General features: G+C 35.4%; 1 protein-coding gene across 9 annotated transcripts in view; it reads right to left on the reverse strand.

Moving 5' to 3' along the window:
- Positions 1 to 19464, reverse strand: part of ERC2 (ELKS/RAB6-interacting/CAST family member 2) — a 405797-nt gene that overhangs the window by 255997 nt on the left and 130336 nt on the right. For 5 of the 9 annotated variants that reach the window (XM_030956685.1, XM_030956683.1, XM_030956684.1 and 2 more), the window contains 4 exons: positions 10988 to 11125; positions 6209 to 6349; positions 5529 to 5669; positions 2082 to 2117 (listed from right to left, as the gene is read on the reverse strand). In XM_030956685.1, the coding sequence (XP_030812545.1) occupies positions 2082 to 2117; positions 5529 to 5669; positions 6209 to 6349; positions 10988 to 11125 (456 nt within the window). The remainder of the gene's footprint in view (positions 1 to 2081; positions 2118 to 5528; positions 5670 to 6208; positions 6350 to 10987; positions 11126 to 19464) is intronic. The other 4 variants (XM_030956690.1, XM_030956689.1, XM_030956687.1 and 1 more) reach the window with 1 other exon arrangement.

Below are 19464 nucleotides of genomic sequence, written 5' to 3' on the forward strand. Positions count from 1 at the left end.
ACATACACAGAAATCAAGTGGGTACTTAAAATTAAAAAAATAGGAACAGCAGAATTTACATGCAAGATACTTATTACTTTGTAAGATCCTTCAAATTTTATTACTTTCAAGAATAAACTGGGAAAAAAGATTCCTGTCACAAAAAATTTCTTGTCTCCTTAAAACTCAGGAGGTTTTCATTTAACTTTAGGGACTGCTCTAAGTAATTTATAGTGTATTCCGCAAGAAGTTTAAATTTTAATCTGACATTTCTCTTATAGAAGATCTTGGAATTTAGTCTTTAATATTCAGAAAAAGGTTCACCTGAACTCCAAACTCAGTACAGCATGATATTTAAATGACAGCACAAAGGCAATAATGTAATTTCTTATAATAAATTTTGCACAAAATCTCATTGGGTATTTCAAAAAGGTCACCTTTAAAACATGAAGAAATGTATGTCCAATTCTATTTACAACTTATTCTCATATATGTAGGAGAAAAAAGAAGGTGAGCAAGAGAAGTTTATTTTAAAAAATCATCTTGTGGGTATAGTATGAGTGCTGCCTGGTGCTAAAGGATATTGCATCCATTGCTTTGCAACTTCCAACAGGCTGTCCTTTTGAAAATTAACCACATAAAGGCAGAAAAAACAGTTAAGAAAAGGACTGACTTTGGAATACTGCACACAAACAGATTAGGAAGTAACAAATGAATTCTATACAGCAGAATCACTAATATTGAGCTAATGACTGGCCAGTATTTACGAAAACCAAGCTAAAAACCAACAGTAAAAAGACTCCAGTCTGAAAAGACACGTACAGGAGCAGTGCAAATGACATGACTAAAACATAACTACCACAAAAGTGACCCAAGATGATAAAGAAAAAAAGGGGTTTATTATTGAAAGGGACAAGCTCTTTCTCCAGCACTGTGCCAGAGGGTAGAGGTGATAATATCAGGTTTTATGCTATTGGGCTACAATTTATGACTAAATTCTAAACAAGGTAACCAATAACTTCAAAAATAAATAGAGCAGATTGTGTGGGAATCTCTTTTTCCATACAAAAGTCATGACATATCCATGACATGGTTGGAGCTACAAAACCCAACCATAACAGATTCCAAAGCTGGAATCCTCGTCCATGGACACCCATGGCAAAGCTCCCACTGACTCCAGTGATGGCAATTCCTCCTCTAATGTGCAGTATCACATTACTTAAGCTACAAAGCCACTTCTTCTATATATACACTATCCAAATTACATAGTAATTCTGACTAGGATTATTAGTAATCCTATAACTATAGCTTTTAAATTGCTCTTACAGTTACATCATTTTTCTGTCCTGTGATGCTCACAGCACATTAAATGTAACAGTCTCAGCCAAAAAGATGGAAACTCCTCTCTGCAGAGAAAAGGTTTGTTGCTGCTCTTCCTCAGGTTGAAGGAGTCAAGTTAAAAGAGATATTGTGCAATTAAAGCAGGCATTTGTGAGAATATTAATGGTAAACAAGCCAAAGCAATACTCTGCTTTTGCAAAGACTGCCTTTTGCATTTATAATTTTATATTTCAGTATGTTCTTCATTTAATTACAAAGTTTCCATGTTCCTAATGTGCGTATGCTAAATGTATACACATTTTCATGAGTAGAACTAATCTACTTTAGTCATACGGACTTTTGAAAATACTGCCAGTCATTTCCTAGGTATTCTTATTCATCTAATTAACTCAGTCACTGAAGATAAACTGAATAAATTAGGAGTTATATAAGTTTGAAGGATCAAATAAAGTACTGTGCAAGGAGGAAGTAAAAAGCAAAGCAAAAGGAAAAAAATTTCTGCATGCATTTTCTAATGGAGAAGTTGAGGACCTAAAGGACATTTGTTTTCTCAGCAACACAGTATGTACCTATTTAATACATTTTGGATTCTTAAACAGGCCTTCAAGTCCACAAAGTTCATTTATTTGGATATAATGGATACAGCAGAATGAGCACCAGGAGTGTTCTGCAAAGCTCCACAGAGGAAGAGCACAACACAGTAAGGGAATGGATCCTCATGCTTCCATATGTTACAGCGGGCATTTTAAACATGAACTTACTGGATTGTACATCTGATTGAACAACTGCTCAGCTTGCTACATTGCAAAGTTGGTAGGGAGTGAAGCACAGACAGGAAAAGAAGGAAAGATCCAGGAAAACAGCATTAGCTCAACAAAACCAGTGCATTTGCACAGAAGAACATGTCATTAAAAAAAAGAAAAAAGAAAAAAAAAGGTAGAAATTTAAGATTCTAAACATTCCTTGGTGAAAGTGAGAGGCACTGGGGAAACATAAATGTTGACTTTGGCTCCTAAAAAAGAATAGCTGGAGTAAGAAACTTAAGGTTTGTGTTACTTTCCCTTTCTCAAGTTAAATAACCCATGAAATAAAGAGAGGTGTCCACTTTTGATGATACATTAAGTGCTGGTCTCAAGCAATGAATCACGAGAAGTGCTTTTGGCTGAGGCTGCAATTTATCACCAAAGCTTCAAAGACAGTAATAATAAAAGATTAATTAAATAGTATCATTAAATTTATTACTTTCCTTTTGTTTAATACAATACTGAATTTTCTATGCAGAATGACTTTCAAACAGTACAGCTTAGCAAATAGTACTTTAGCAACTGCAAATATGTCAGTAAGCAAGTAAATTTAAGATAATGAAAAGCAACAAAAGGAGGAAATTCTGGAGTGGATAATAAAGATTATATATACACACATATATAAAAAACACTTTGCTACCTATTAGGTAATCCTCTTGCTGTTCTTTCACAAGTAGCAATACAAAGTAAGTCAACAAAAATCTATGGAATTTTGGGAAAAAAGCATTGACCATTCTCTGGTATTTAGAACTTTTTCTTTTAAATTTTTTTATGAATTTCAGTCCATAATATTTGTCACAAAATGTTCAATAAGCCTGTCTATAATTTAAAACGTTACTTTTTATACCAAAATATAGCACAGTCACATGAATAATTACTTTGTACAAATATCCTCTTCATTAATTTTAAAATGTGCCTACTGTGTGAAATCATGGGTTTAGAATCAGCATATTTCTCCTTGCCGAACTGTGAAAGATCCAGTTATGCAGTGCTAAAAAATATTTGGATCTAATCAGATCCAATAAAATCCATCTTTATTATCAATAAATGAATCCTGCTGTCTCCAAAAAAACCCAGAAAGCAGGGAAAGCTGGGGAGGAGAAACTCCGGAAGCTGTTTCGGTGTTTTTTATTTACAATTTCAGTTTGGACTTGCCCCTTGTGCACATTTTCCTTCAGACACAGCACTTACCACCATTAGTGCTCATGTAAAACTAACTCCCAGCAAGCGTGCACAGAGCACTATCTACATATTTCTTAGCTTAAGTTGTTAAAACTTATAAATCAACATTGAACTATGACTATTTTACAGCAGCATAACAAAGTACCTCCTCCATGATATTTTTAGAGAGGAGTACTGTGTAAGCTACTTGGAATTTTTTCAGGGACACAGCCCCTTGGAGTGGGTTTGGAAAGAGAGAAGCAAACTGTGCCAGATGCCTCTGCTCCTGCAGAGGTTGATGCTCACACATGAGCACACTCATGGGACATGTGGGTTCATTTATGACCCTGTTGCTGTCCCCTCCTCCTCTGAGCCAGACATGTGCAAGAGTGACCCAGGTTTCTGTTTCACTCACTTTCCTGAGGAGTGAGAACACGGTGCAGGTATTTTTCTGGGGACCAATTACTTTTAACGCAGGGTATTTACAGGTCTGAACATAAAGTATTTCATTAAAGAAAATGTGAATTGAAAATGACTGTTTGGAGTCTACTGTCATTAACAGTCACTGTTTCTGTTCAATTAAGCATGCCCAGAAAGAAGGTTGTAACTGCATTTTATTGTGGAAATACCTGGTCTACTACAAATGGTGGGTGAATTTCCATTGGGGCCTTATGCTGCATTTATGATATAATGAAACTATTATGTTTTCAACTTTCATTCAATAATTGTTCGTACTTATACACAAGAAACATGCTCCCTTTTTATACAAAAGACATCCCAGACACTCTCTGACTTTTTTAAGTGCTTCTTTTTCCATTACTGTATGATGTGTTTAAATCTACAGTTATAAACGATTGACTTAGGATTTCAAGTCCTTCAGGAGGATTTTGATGAGGGTTTTTTAAGTGATCTGTGCTTCCAGGGCTCTTTTAACTATATTTTTAAATGAAGAAAAAAATACATTTCGGATTGTAATGAAGTATCTGTTGAAGTGGAGTGCAAAGTAAACATTTTTTTCTAATAAACTAAAGCAAATTAAATTACTTCCCACATAAACCTTTTTTGGAGATTTTAATTCTACTGTCAATAGCATTTTTAAGGTATCAGCCATTTAAATTATTTGTGTTTCCATTTGTATATGTTTATTGAAAAAAGCTTCCTTTCCTCTCAACTAAAGATCTAATGCAGGCACCTAATTGCACATATTCATTCTGGATTAAGACAGAATACAAGTATGAGGTTTACTCGCTGGTATCCTTTATAATTTGCAATACCTTCTTCACAGGTCAGGCTATTGAAACAATGCTTAATTCTGAGCAGGATACTACTCAACCTGGGTAAAAAGAGTGTCAGAATATTATGCTAACAGTGATAGCATTCACAGAACAAACATTAATTACCAGAAAATGAAAAACTATATCAATATTTAAAAAAAAAAAAACAACAAAACCAAAACTTGATGTACACTTAGTCATGAATTGCAGAAGGCAAACGTAATGCCTGACCCCATCAAATACGTAATGAGAACAATGAGAGCAGACATTACTACAACACAGAGAAAGGTCAAAGAAACAATGGTATCAAAACACTTGCAAATCATTTAAGCAAAATCTAGTTTATTGCAGCAATTTAAGTAAAACCATGTAATAAAATACAGGGTTTGTACGTTTTCCTCTAAATGCTTGCTTCCACATCTTGCTGAAGAGAAATACTGAATTGCCAGCTGATATAAACTTTTGAATATTTTGCTTAATTATCACAAACATGTGTTCACGAACAAAGCCAAAAATACATCAAAATAAATCTAGCTAGAGTTTTCAATTTAGAAGCTGTTTTTTTTAAATTATGAATTCCAGCATTTCTTAGACAAGCCTTTTTTATTTCTCATCCTGGAAACATTTCAGTTTACTTTTAAAATTGGTGTTAATTCACACACATAAATTGCTGGTTTGATAATTCCTTTCTGCCTTTTTCCCTCCAATGCCCTGCTCTCAGTTCATCTATTTGTTGCAGCTTCTCAGAACTCCCTCACAGAGCTACTGAGGACAATTTCTGAGGCTCACTAGTGGCTTTGGTACAAACCTCTTGAGAAAAAGCAGTACTTGATGCAAGCATCAGCAAACAGCATAAGATGGGTAGATTCTAGATTTACTCCAGAAGAGTAAATAAGCTCATAATTTCAAAATGAAGGTATGGGATGCTGATTTTTGTTTTGCTGATTGTTTGTTTTAAGATGGAACTTACCTTTTTCAACTGTGCTTCCAACTTACTACACTCTTCTTTCTTTTGTTCTATGGCTATTTCTAAAGACTTAAGTTTGGAGTCTCTTTTCAGCCCTGCTGATGCCAATGAAGATGCATGTTCTTTGAGATCGATTAAACTAGACTGCAAAACGACCAAGAGTAAAAAGTTAATTCCTAGTCACCAGAACACTAACTCATTGCCAATTCTGCAATCACTTGGATCCTGTTCCCCCTCCCCCCAAAAAAACTGGCTCAAAGATAAGCATTGATAGCAAAAGACACCATTTTGTGCATACAACTGGAACCACAGGAGCTGGCATGCAGTGAAACAACAAACATTCATAGTACAGACAAGCTCATGTCATATTCTGGAGGTACAAACACACTGAAAACTATTTCTCCAACTGACAAACAAAAACAGGAGCAGCAATTGAATACTTGAGCCTAGTTGAAGCTTAGGTAAAGGACAAAGTAGAGATTATGATGCACAACTACGTAAAAACTGAAGCAATATTTTATGTACACATGAGGACTGTGAAGGATGCTTAAGAAAACAGCAGTTCTCAAGCCAAACACTGAAGTGGCAGAATTTCAGTACTTGACACGACTCAAGAGTAATGCTAATGCACTTTCATCATAATGACATAGATAGAAGAGCAGAGTTTTTAAGAAAAGACTGACCTCTTTCTCTGTCAGTTCAGCTTGTAAAGCATTAACCTTCTCCTTCAGGTCCTTGTTTTCTTTTTTATAAGATTCAATTTCTTCAAGTCTTTCTCTGTCATCTCGATCCCTTTGCTCCTTCAGACGCTCTATTATTCTTTCCTAACAAGGGAAAGAATTGCAAAACAGAAAAGTTGGAAATAATTTTAGGAAAACACAGCATTAAGTTTGTTTGCATTATGTAGCACTTATTAAAAAAAAAAACCTGCAGAAGCAGAGGATGAAGCAGAGGAAGCAGAGTTAATGGTATTAAAGTCAATGCAAGATTTCTCTAGATTTCAAAATCATAAGATCAAGTTTTTAAATATTTTATAAGAGTAACACAGTACAGGAATTTCATTAAAGAGCTATACTGATACAAGTATGTTTAGTTTTGTGATAGATGTGGAAAGATATTCACTTCAATAATGTATTTCCTGCATTCATAAGTGATTGAAATCTTGAAAAAAAGTTCAAAACAAGCCATGAATAGTTTCCTCAGAGGCCATAACCAGTTTATTCAGCTTCAATTTTGTTATTACTCTCCAACGCTTGCAATAAGATGTCAAAGTTCCAGACCTAATCAGCCACTTGCTAACTATCAGCAACTTACAGTTTACATGTAGCATATTTTGAGACGTCAAAAAAACAGTTGTCCAAGACACAGAAAAAGTACCTGATACAAATTAAGAAACCCAAAGGAAGATTTTACTCTGTCTAATTAACAGTAACCATACAGACATTTAAACTCAGTCATGTTTCTGCATATTTTGCTGATCTCCAATAACTATTTCAAGGTTTGCTGACAATCACCAGCCATTGATTGGGTGATTAATTCAAAGGGTGAAATGGAAAAAGCAGACACAGTAGTAGGGTTTCATTAAGCTCTGATTATGTTCTACAAAATCACATTTCATCAATACTTGGAGGATGCAAACACCAATTAGAGAAAAATACTTCGGGTACAATGAAATAACCACTAGAACTGCATTCCAGCAGGTCTTTAAGCAGAGTATCAGGAGAACCACTGGTAGGGATCATTGGGCAGTGGCAGCCAGGGGGGCAGCAGAAGCAAGATAATTTAGGTCCTGCACTTGGGTCAGGGCAATCCCAGGCTGGGCAGAGAACAGACAGAGTAGCCCAGAGGAAGAGGACTTGGCTGTGTACAGTGGCAAAAAGCTCAACATGACCCAGCCATGAGCAGTCAGAGCCCAGAGCACCACCTGTGTTCCTGGGCTGCATCCAAAGCAGCGTGGCCAGCAGGTCAGGGGAGGTGACTCTGCACTCCTGCCCTGCTGACACCCACCTGGGGAAGAACTGCTCCAGCTCTGGGGCCCCCACACAAGGACACAGATGTGCTGGAGAGGGTCCTGAGGAGGGCCAGGAAGATCTGAGGGTTGAAACAACCTGGTCTAATGGAAGGTGTCCCTGCTCACAGCAAGAGGGTTGAAACTAGGTGATGATTTCTAACATCCTTCCAATCTAAACTTATGACACTAAATAACTTCAGGTTTATTCCTAATAACAAACAAAGTAAATTCTTAATATTTTGAATATTAATATTAACATGCCAGCCTCCATAAAGTAGAACAGTTTATTAATCATGAACATTCAGATTCCACCTGGTTATATTCAGAATTAATTTTTTACCAATTCCTTCTTGAAGATTTATTTACCCAAATGATTTTTTCATCTACAACAAATTAAACATAACATTATTTCATCTTTTTAATGAACAGTATATTTTTTTCTCAGTCAATCACAAAAGAAGACTAATTTATCTGTCAGCTGCATAAGGCTAAATGTCAAAAACGTGTTAAAAGGCCCTAATAAACCATGTTTTGCTTGATTAACAGCTAACTTGCAGAAATCCCAACAATGTGTTCTTGTTTCAGTCTTGTTTGCATTGGGCAGCTTTCCTTATGCACTAATCTGGGACCTCACAGGTCTAATCTATTTGCACTTTATCACAGAAGCAGGAGCTGAATTGCCCCAGCATATAGCTCCATTATCAGACATACTCCATTGCTTATCTGCTGTATGCTGCTACAGTAGGACCAACTTTATAAATATCAGCTTCATGAAAGCAACCTCTTGAGCTGCTTTGGGCCAGTCCAAGAGCTGAGATATTCTTTGAAAAGTTTCTTGTTATAACATCAAGGCAGCTGATCGCACTTTTGCACAGTCTGATTTTCAAACTTTTTTTCCTTTTTTAATTGCAATATAATCCTTATTATTGTTGGTACAAGTTTTCAGTGCTCAGGAGAGGCTCTGAAATTAGGGATAAATAGCTGAATGAATATGTTGACTGAAGTTGATTTGTTTCTGATTCCCGACAAGAGGAAAAATCACACCAGCAATATCATCAGAAAAATTATAATATTAAAAGAGGGAAAAATTGACATTGTTTTATTATATCTACATTAATTTCTCATTTAGTTTTCCCAAGATACCTAATCACTAAATATGAAAAAAAATCAAGAGACAGATACTTGGAAAAATCTATTTTCATAAAGAATAAGGAGACACGTTTTCTAATTCAGAGCCAAAATCTTAATCTGTGTATTTTCAAGAAAACTGCAGGAAAACATTTGAGTTTTGGACTTTAAAAATAGCTTTATAATTCATTAATATCATATGATCATGTCTTAATTTGACTTTTTCTTCCTGTAGAAGCTAAGAAAAGCAATTCAATCAGACTCCAGTAAATTGTGGTTAGCTAAAGTTCTATGACTAAATTTTATTTCTATTTTAAAAGAGCTTCCCATGACGGTCTTGGAGAATTTTATTCATTGTTTTTTAATTAAAATTCTAAAAACTATTGAATGGACTAGGAATTTATAGAATGCAAAAAACAGCCCAATCTCAGAGTATAAACACAAAATTACATAGTTGAAAAGTAGGTCTAACACAATTTCTAGAAAGAAAAACAAAGCACACAAACTAAATGGAAACCAGGTATTCTTAAATGAAAGCATCATCCTTTCTTGACAGCATTACATACTGAATTGATAAAAGCACTTATATTGATGCACTTGTTAATAAACAACTCACTAAGGGTTCCTGTTTTTCCCATTTGGACAAACCTCTATCCCATATTTCTACTAGTATTCCCAGTGGAAATATTTAATAACTATTGATAAAGTCTGTAGGTCTGAAGAATGCTGCTGCATAACAAAGTTACTGAGAGCAGTCAGGAGGAATTGGGAAGCTGGACACAGAAAGGAATGAGGCACATGTGTAAACAGACACTGTCAAAGTATTTAGCTGCCAGAAGACAGAAGAAAGCCAGGTGTAATTGCCCATTTGGAATTTCTAAAGGATGGCAACTAGCTTCTTTCGGTGTGTAACTTCATCCCAGAAATCACCCTCGACTTCAAAAAATCTGCCCTTCCTGGTGTGGCCTTCAAGGACTTACAATGGAAAAGAAATTGAGGGTGATTTCCCTGTACAACAATCAAAATCCTACCGAGAGCTTGGAAACTTTCTCCTCATTGTGGCTCATGCTCTCAGATCAAGCACACCGTTGTTCAAAGCTAATCTGAACCCTAACTCAGCAGCGGTGCTTGCCTCCTACTCCTATGAAAGTCTCCTACTCCTATGAAAGTCACTCTGCTTCCCAAAGGACTGTTTTAAAAAACCCTCAGCTGCCTCTATGGGCATTTTGGGAAAGTGACTATTCCAGAAAAGACAGTTTACAAAGAGAGAAAACAGATTAAAAAGTACTTTCTGTCATTTTTTATTACCATGCTGTGAGATTGATGAACACTGTGTCCAGATTAGCAGTGAAAGATTACAGAAATGTATAATTTTTCTGTATAAATACATGCTTATCCACATGAATCGATACCAATAAGAACTTTTTTCAATGTTGTTGACCAAGCAAGTGCAAGAAAATCAATTAAACACACAAGAAATAAAAAATATGACATTAACATTGTATGCGTCAGTGCCAACACCACTGCAGCATTTTCAAGTTGTATGCAGTCATAAATACCTTCATAGGATTACACACCGCAGAATGGCACATATTACTTTACTGTTCACATTTAAGTAGTATATATTAAGATCTGTGAGCTGAAAAACGTGGGTATTTGTACTAATTTTTTTGCATGTAAATTCACTTGTATTACCTCGTATTCAAAGTGAACTGAAAGAAGAAACCTGACCTCACTGAAACTGGTAGGAATGTTGCCACTAATTTAAACAGTCCAGGTTTAACCCTCCTCCTAGTTATTTTCAAATTAAAGGCATAGAGTTTGTTATGGAAAAAAAAAAGAGTGCTCAATATTTTTTTTTTATTAAACAGTTTCCCTTAAAAATGAAGTGTAGGAAGCCAATAGTGCTCACAGCAAGCCAAGGTAACACTTGGTACAACCAACTGTTAATGGGAAAAATAACAGGATAATCAAGATCACAAAGACAGAAAAATGCTCAAAATTCTACCTTCTTAAAGTCAGGTGTCCAATGCCTTTCAGTTCTTTCAGGGAATAACCACTCACCTCATTGACTAAGGCAAAATCTTCCCATGTCCTGGGCCATTTTCTCCATAAGCACTCAAAGGACATCACTCATTCCCCTCCAAGTGTCAGTTCATCCCCTGACAGTCATTCCTGCTCATCCTACCACAACAGGGCCACCTGCTTCCCTGACAAGGCCCCCAGTCTTTGTGGGAGCTGTCAGGCCAACTTAGAAGCACATTTTCTGCACACACTTCACCCACAAGAGCAGCACATAAAGGTTTTCAAGAGAAAACTTTACCTTTTCTGATAGGGCTTCCTCTAAGGTTGCCAGTGCTGTGTCTGTATTACTGGAATCCGTCTGCAGCGACTTCACTCTGTCTTTTAGATTAGTTAGTTGTTTGTCTTTGTCCCTAAGTTGCTCCTGTAGATTTTCAATCTGTAAATAAAAAACATTACAATAATCATCAACCTTTTCATAATGTTCCAATGCTGAGTGCATACACATCACACGTATGATACACATGCCTCATTACAACCACCAGGTGTGTAACTGCTATATCATCAACAGTTTTAAACTTCAGTTTTCTATTTTGTTTTCTTTTGCTGAAGAAGTATAATTTTCCAATAAAATAAAGGGAAAATCTCACTGCAGTCAGGTATTTTATTATTTAAATATTTTCTGATATTAATCACTCAAGTTTAAGTTACTGTGTTATCTCAGTAATTCAAAGTATGTCTGGAATTACCCCTTTAGATTATTCTAGTTCAATAAGAAGGACAAAAAAAAAGGGTGAGGCAAACCAATCTGAGTGAGCCTTAAAATGAGGAAGAAGAAAGATTATAACCTGCCTATTTAAAATCTCTTCTTCCATGATGCCTTGCTGTAAGGAAAACAAAGCTGGGCAGAGATCAGGATGTTTATTCTTAAAAAGGCCAAACCCACAAACAACCAAACAAAAAATCTCAAGGGGCACCACTTCCATTCACTTTCTTCACCTCCACGAATACATCAAGTACGTCACTCTACTTTGGATATTTTAACTTCTTTAAATAAAACTGGTTCCTCATCTAGAAAGTATTTGAACATATTGCTCAAGTACCTATAAGCACACTGTCATGATTTATAGTGGTTAATTCAGGAAGAGTTAAATCACAAAGGTTTTGCACAAGAAGTTGTCCACAGAGCACTGTGGACTTTGGAAGCAAATGTGAATAAAAGCACTCAGCTGCTGATTGTGATGGCAATCCCCCTCTGTGGCTGGAAGGCATTGTGACCTCTGGGCAGAATGCAGGGGGGTGTGTGTTGTGTCAGATGTGTAAAATTTCATTAATTGTCTCTTGGAAGAATCCCCCTCCCTCCATCCTGCACTCTCAGTGCCACTCATCATTATGCACCAACTGGCACAAACCCAAGATTTGTTACTTAAGACTTCATACAAACAAATAGCAACAAGAAAATTAACTGGTCTGTTATTTTAGTATGCCGCTTCAGATAATATAAGAAAACATGACAAAATCCATGAAGTATCATTTGTTCAAAACTGGTTTTAAATACGTTGTCAACATTAGACAAATTATTACTGTCAACAGATATTCAAACTCTTACTTTCATCAGTGATTTTTTTCACTTGGGATCACATTCCCTTGCTACTGAAATGAATTCAGTTTTCCTGTTCATTTTATAATGATTTTTTTTTTCACATAGCCAATATCTTTGCATTTAAAGCAACTCAGAGTTTAAGAGAAGCAGAAGCTTTTACAGTTACTTTAAAGATTTCTTTACAAACTGAAGTTGAATTCAATGCATGTGCAGCTCTGCACAAATCAACAGTTACGTTAATAAAAATTTGATCTCCATATGCAAGAACATACCACCATAATCAAATACACTTTAATTTGGGGCACACCTAGGTAAAAATTCTCCTCCTACTACATTATACAAGTGTGGGAGAAAAAATCCTGAAGTTTTGACATCATATACATCTACAATTAACAAGTCATAAAATCCACAGTACAGCTGTGTGCACTGCATAAAGTGTGTTTCCAAAAAATTAAATTTAAAAATAATTTAAATAAAAATTAAAACAAAATTTGAAAGTAAATTTGAAGGAGCACAATTCAATTAGAAATTCTTTATAGTATGTCAAATACAAGTCTCGTACCTTTTTTTCTTTTTCCTTTTTTTTAATATATACACCGCTTGGTATATCAGATTACTGCTATGAGCCAAAGATTCCACTTGCTGTGTAAACTATAAAATACTAAGGAATATATAGAAAGGTCTTTTTGGGAAGACCTGACATAGAATAGCTTACTCTTGTGAATGACCTCTTGCAATATTTTTCTTCGTGTGTATATTTTATACAGATACAGAAACATGATACATGTGTTAATGAGTTAAGAACTTTTTATTTTATGGCATGTGTATTAGTCACATCTAAAATTACATTAACTGGCATTCAGAGGACTGCACACTATGTTTCTTTCTTTACTTCATCCAAATATTAATGATTCCAACAACTGCCTCATGACACCCTGTGGAATACTTAAGCAATTGCACATTTCAGCTTCACCAAAACAAATTCTCCAGTAAAAGGGAAATAAAACAGGAGAGTGAATATTGATTACATGTTCTTTGAAACAAAGTTAAGATCTGCTCCTTTACTATCATCAGCTTGACCTACCAATTCTAGGCACCCTAAATTAAAGTACTTATTTCCTATGCACAGCGCTTATCTGAATTCCACAGCATTTACACGATTTCCTTCCTCTTAAAACTAATTGAAAATATGAGCCAACCCTTAACCAAGAAAACATGTTCTAAAATTATTCAGCATTTACAAAATTCTTTCCTCAGAGGTAAAAGAGAACGGGCAGCAAATTAAAAACATCCCCATTGAATCACAACTGCTTTAAAATAAGCCACTCAATACATACTCCATAGATAAAATAAGAGGAAAGGATCTAATTATTCTTCTATTTGTGCTATATAAACCTGAAGGAAATACTTTGATGGGAACAGGACCACACTGGGGTATGCTAAAGCAGAATCAGTACCACAGAGTATTTGTCCTTTGGGATGGGCACAGGATTAGCCAAGACCTACTGATGCAGACAAGACTTTATGACCAGTTAATCACAGAGTTCTCTCAACAAGATTACAGGAGACAAAGAGATTGAGAGGTCTCACACGCTGAAATCTTGGAACACAAGATATGATTTAGTTCTTCCTGAGATTTTTAAATCCAGAAACAACAAACCCTCTGGTAACCTCTGTCATTCTCCCACACACAAATGTATTTGGGAACAAGCATTTATGTAAGAATACAATTCTTTTACTGAATAATGACTTTTGAGCATGCCTGAATTCAGTTTGTCGCAGGGACTGTCAAGACCATCTTAATCCTCAAGTTCTTATTTTTTCTGATAGGAAGTTAGTTACTGTGAAGTTTTGTCAACATCTATTTTTTACCCCTGTAAACTGCTACTCCCTGTGCCAGGATGAAAAGAAAGTGCTCTATTCTTTCTGCATTTCAGAAAGTGTGTATATTCCCAGGGCTTAACCCAGACTTTATTCCTCCTTTTAAAACAATACCCTTACAGATAAATGTCTTTCCTATGAGGCATCCTGTCAATAAACTCAAGTGCTAATCTTGTCACCTTTTGGCGACAGTCTCAGGAATGCTTATTAAATACTCAAGGGATTAAATTAAATCTCACCCCCAGACAGGCTTTAAAAGTCTCCAGTAACCCAAGTTCTCAAAAGAAAACTCCTTTCATTGTCAAAATTAAGGTACTGTACTAAGGAACTTGCAAGAAAATTATATAATCAAAGAAAATGTTCCATGCTGTAACAATTTGCCTTCAGAGATATTAAAGCATTAAAGTAGAAGAGAATTTAAGAACCTGGAAGAGAAACATTTTCTAAGACTTCTCGGTCCCAGCAAATGAAACCATAAAGCCATATATTTAAACTTAGCAGCAAGTATTTCCCTCTCTTCTCTCTATTTGAGTTTTAAATAGCTCAGACAATAAGTATTTAGTAACAATAGGGGTTTTTACTCCAAACGTTCATTTTGTTCTATTCTAAATTTCTATAGGCAGAAGTCTTCAAGCTTTGTTTCATATTGAAGCACAGACTATGTCAATTCCAATGAAGTAAATCAATAACATAAGTTTAGTTTTATATAAATTTAAAATTGAAACCTAGGAGAGAAAACAGAACTTCTGTATGTATCATTTGCATTAATTACAAAAAAAAAATCTTTGTGTTTTAACAAATTAAATCCTACTAAACAATTTTCCAAGTACTGTTACAGTCTACTTTAAACAAGAAAAAGGGATTTAATAAGCAATTCATCCAACATGAGCATTATCTATGACTACTTAGTATTCATTTTCAGACTTTAGCTTCTGCCTTAGAGATATAGATAGCAAAAGACAAAAGTAATGTAACTATTAATCAAAACAGAAAAAAACAGGCATAGTTCAAACATAAAACTAAATGGCTACTTACACATAATTTATTTTTATTAGTAAGACTCATGGTAAATGTTCTGGCTCATATGGTCCTTTTCAGAAACATCTCAGGATGTCCCAGAACATGAAACCAGCTTTGGTAGTGACTAAACAAAATAGATGTCTACAGACATCCCAATATCTCCTGGTGTCTGTGAATGTGTGCATGCTTAATTTGTAATGAAACAACAACAAAAAAAAATTAAATTACTTTACCATGACTGTAAAAATATTACTGAGTAGTTGTAGTGGACTTAATATAGAGATATAGTTTTTGGAGAGTACTATTGATTTATATCAATTTTTTTTTACCAAATGATAAAAAGTTATTAATGGTACAGTTATTAAATATCATATCAGGCACAATATTTGAAAATTAACAGGCTCTGCAGCAGCTATTTAGAATTTCAGCCTATGGAGTGAGAAGGGAAATTTTCCTTAGAGTCATGATACTACCTAAATGCAATTCTTAGTTTAAGTAGAACTTGCACTAGTTAAATGAGCCCACTGAAAGAGAATTTCTGCTTCAACAGTTTGACATTGCAGATTGCCTTTAGGCTTGAAAGAGACTGCCTCAAAAGTGCTTCCTCAACCACTGCCAGTAACTTTCACTTGTTCTTCATTTTAAGTAAGTAGATGGACAAGCATTAACTAGGACTATTCCTTCAAAAGCAAAGTATCACATACTTTAACACTGACAGCAAAAGCACAGCCATGGGGTTCAGCCCCCTGAAGAGCACTAAGAGTTGCTCTTACATAAAAGCAAAAAAGAGTTGCTTTTATGTTGTATCTTACTAAAAAAGTCACATTTTCTTACAACAAATCTCTGTCCTAAGGAGTAAGCAGTGGAAGAATAGAGGAATATTTTAAAATCTAGAAGACATTCTTGCTGTAAACAGTTTAGTCCCATATGTTCACTCTGACTATCCATTCATTTGATAGTCTATCCACCATATCCACCACTGTATAGTTATAAAGCTGCAAATGCAAAAAAATTATATTAATGAAGACATGAAATTTACATTGATATCAAGCTTCTGAACAGCTGTTACACAGTAATTAAACTTTCCCAGAGTATGCTAAGGAAAGCAAGTCAGTCTGTGGTAGAATTCAAAGGTCTACTCACATAATGTGCAAGTATTTCCCACATCATTATTTGTTCTGTGTGATTCAGTTTGTTAAATGCATCAACTGAAGACTAGAGAAATCTCAGGGAAAGCAGCACAGTACAGAAGCATAAAGTATTATCACAGTATATTAAAAAATCCAATAAAATTTGGACTTTACCTAAAGAGAAAATACATATACCAAATAATTTCAGAGAGAGGAAAAAATATATAAAAAGAAGGAAAAGAATCTATGAACTGTCGATCAGTAGGGAAAAATGTATGTCATTTACTGGGATATGCAGTAATATTCTCTGGTTAGTACCTATTATATGTGACTTTAAAAAAATTATCTTTATTCCATGATTGGAAACATCAATCTACTGTCTCATGTACACATAGAAACTGAGAGAGCATCCTATTGCATCAATAAATAGAAGCAAATGCAACTAAAATTGGAGATCAAAAGTGATAACTATCTTTTCCCATTCTTCTTCCAAAACAAGCATGTATGTTTGTTTTATTGTACAGTCACTAAAGGAAATAATTCATCCACTTTTACTTACTGTAAGACTCTAGATCCTTCCATAATACAGGATTCAAAGTACAGGTACAGGAAGGATTCAGAGGAATCAACAAGCATTAAGAAAAAAGAGGTGTGCGCTGAGTTTTCATACAGAGAGCAGAAGAAAACTCCCCCAGGGCTGTTTAGGGAAGAGCTCTGCCCTCAAGTCAGCTGATACTTTTACAGGGCTATAAAAGCAGGTCAGTGGGCAAACCAGCCAAGAGAGGAGAAGGTTGTCACACAGAAAGGAGCTCCTGGACTCAGAGCTTGGCTTCTGTTGCCAGACTCAAGCTGAGAAAGAGCTGGAACTTAATGCTAAAATTAACCTTCCCCAGGAAGCTAGCCAAAAGAAGCCTGGGCTGATAATATCCACTTGTGTATCTGGAAATACTCAGTCTCTGTCTCCTTCTCCTCAGGGGCCAATAAATACTCTGAACAAAACAGCTTGACTCTTGGACTCTTCTAAGCAGGACTCACAATCTTGTGAGACATCCATTGAAAAGCTTTTGCTCTCATTATACGTATTTACTGTGATGTAATTCAGAATGCAATAGGTATTTTCCAGATAGTGAATACAGAAATACAAAATAAACTAACACATAATTCCATTCATGACAAGAGGATGCCGACATTCATTCTTAAGCTAATGCTTCTTATAAAGTCTGTCTGTATATATGAGGGCCAGATTTTCAAGCTGGGTTGGTTGGGTACCGACGTCTCACAATATTTTATGAGTTACAAGCTGATTACTGAAATTTTTTTGAAGTCTAGCCCAATTTGCACACTGAGAGCACCTGAACTACTAGTCAAAGTTAACCATGAAAAATACTACCCTTCTGCTGCTTGAAAACATCTGGTGGTATTCTACTCATGGCCAGTTTTGTACTATTTGGTGTATATCCCTATAAAATAGGTTACATTGGCTTACACCAAAACTTTTTAAAGACTACTTTGCATGAAAAACTATTACACTGTGTCATATGCCAGTGAGAGAAGTACATCTGTTTTACTAGACTGTAATGTAAATTCACATGGAGGAAAAAAAGAATGCTTGGGCATTCTTATATTTTGAATCGAAATCATTGAAGTTGAATGTGATTTTCAGTGTGTATCTTGTCATTCCTACTATGTCTGTATCAATTGGGAAGACTTGGGGCCCTCTGTCCAGATTGAAAACTTATAGCACATCTCATATAAAAGTTAACAGATGGTGAGAAGAGAGAGGCAGCTGACAAGTTGTACAGACAAGTGTTGGGCAACAGGGAACACTGAAAAGGAAAGCTACAAAAGAAATAGAGTAAGAATAGGCAGCTCAAGAGGCTGCAGAAGGAGAGCAGAAGCCAGTTTGACAGTAGCTTGGGAAGTTTTCCAGAGCAATGAACACAGAGAAATCAAAAGGCTGGACAAGAACAGGGAGTAACAAAAGGTGTGTGGTGTGTGCTGTGCTTTAAAACACAGAAATATATAAAGGGAAATATATGTAATAGAAAAGGAAAAACAACAAAAGCTGGGAAATAGGTGACCAGTCTGTTCTGAAAGCAGATTTCGTTTGGATATCCAAAGTATTACAAGAAAAACATTAAAAAGCATATTACCTTTTAATTTAAATTATTTCACTTTATAACATGTTATTAAAATAAATATAGTTATTAAAGAGTAAGATCGTAATTTTATATCCTTAGGAAAATTATTAAGATAGGAAAACAGAGAGACATCCAGGAAAAAAAGATTTCCATTACAGAAAAGAGCCGTAACTTTGAGTTCTGAATAACAGGCAGAAACCTTACTAACTGCTTCATTTCAAAGTGAAAAGGTTGAGCAGGTTGTGATGTGGAAAGGCTCGAAGCCTGACTTAATCCCTAGAGAAAAAAAATGTTTTCTTTCACTTTAAGAATCTCCTTCAAATCCTGCTTGTGGGCAGTGGAACATACTGTAATACCCTAAGATCCTTTCCAGGACTGCCTATGTTACCCAGCAATGAAAAACCTATGATAATTGAATTTCCTTTCCTATTTGAAGGCTATCCAATCACTTAATAGATGACCTTGTCAATCTGATTTCATGCTACTCATTTTCTAAGATTTACACTGTCCAAAATAATTTATCCTCATTTGTGATATTTATACCTTCAGAATATTGTAAAAAACTAAGCTCTACTGACTTTAGACAGATACCCAAACCCAACAAGTTTTGACCATTCTTCTTGTCTGACACTTTCATATTTCCATCCTTCTTTTGACCACAAGATGTCTGAAATCACACATGGTTTTTCAGGTGGGATGACACAAAAGCCATTTAGAGAGCAGTTATCTTTTGCTCCACTACCCATTATTTCTGCAGACAGAACATTGGCAATTTTCACTACCACATCCCATTTGAAATACTTTTCAAAACTGTATTAATCATTGCCTTCAGCCTCCTGGCCCAAATTTCTTTTTGGGCTAGTCATCATCTCTTTTTCTTCATCTGCATTCAAAGGTGGTTGGGGTTGGTTTTCCCTATTTGAAACAGTGAAGAATATTTTCTAAATGAAAATGCTGAATAAAGTTATATATGAGACAAAAGTCATTCTCACTCCAAATAAGT

This window comes from Camarhynchus parvulus, chromosome 12, assembly GCF_901933205.1.
Source record: "Camarhynchus parvulus chromosome 12, STF_HiC, whole genome shotgun sequence".
NCBI classification, from domain to species: domain Eukaryota; kingdom Metazoa; phylum Chordata; class Aves; order Passeriformes; family Thraupidae; genus Camarhynchus; species Camarhynchus parvulus.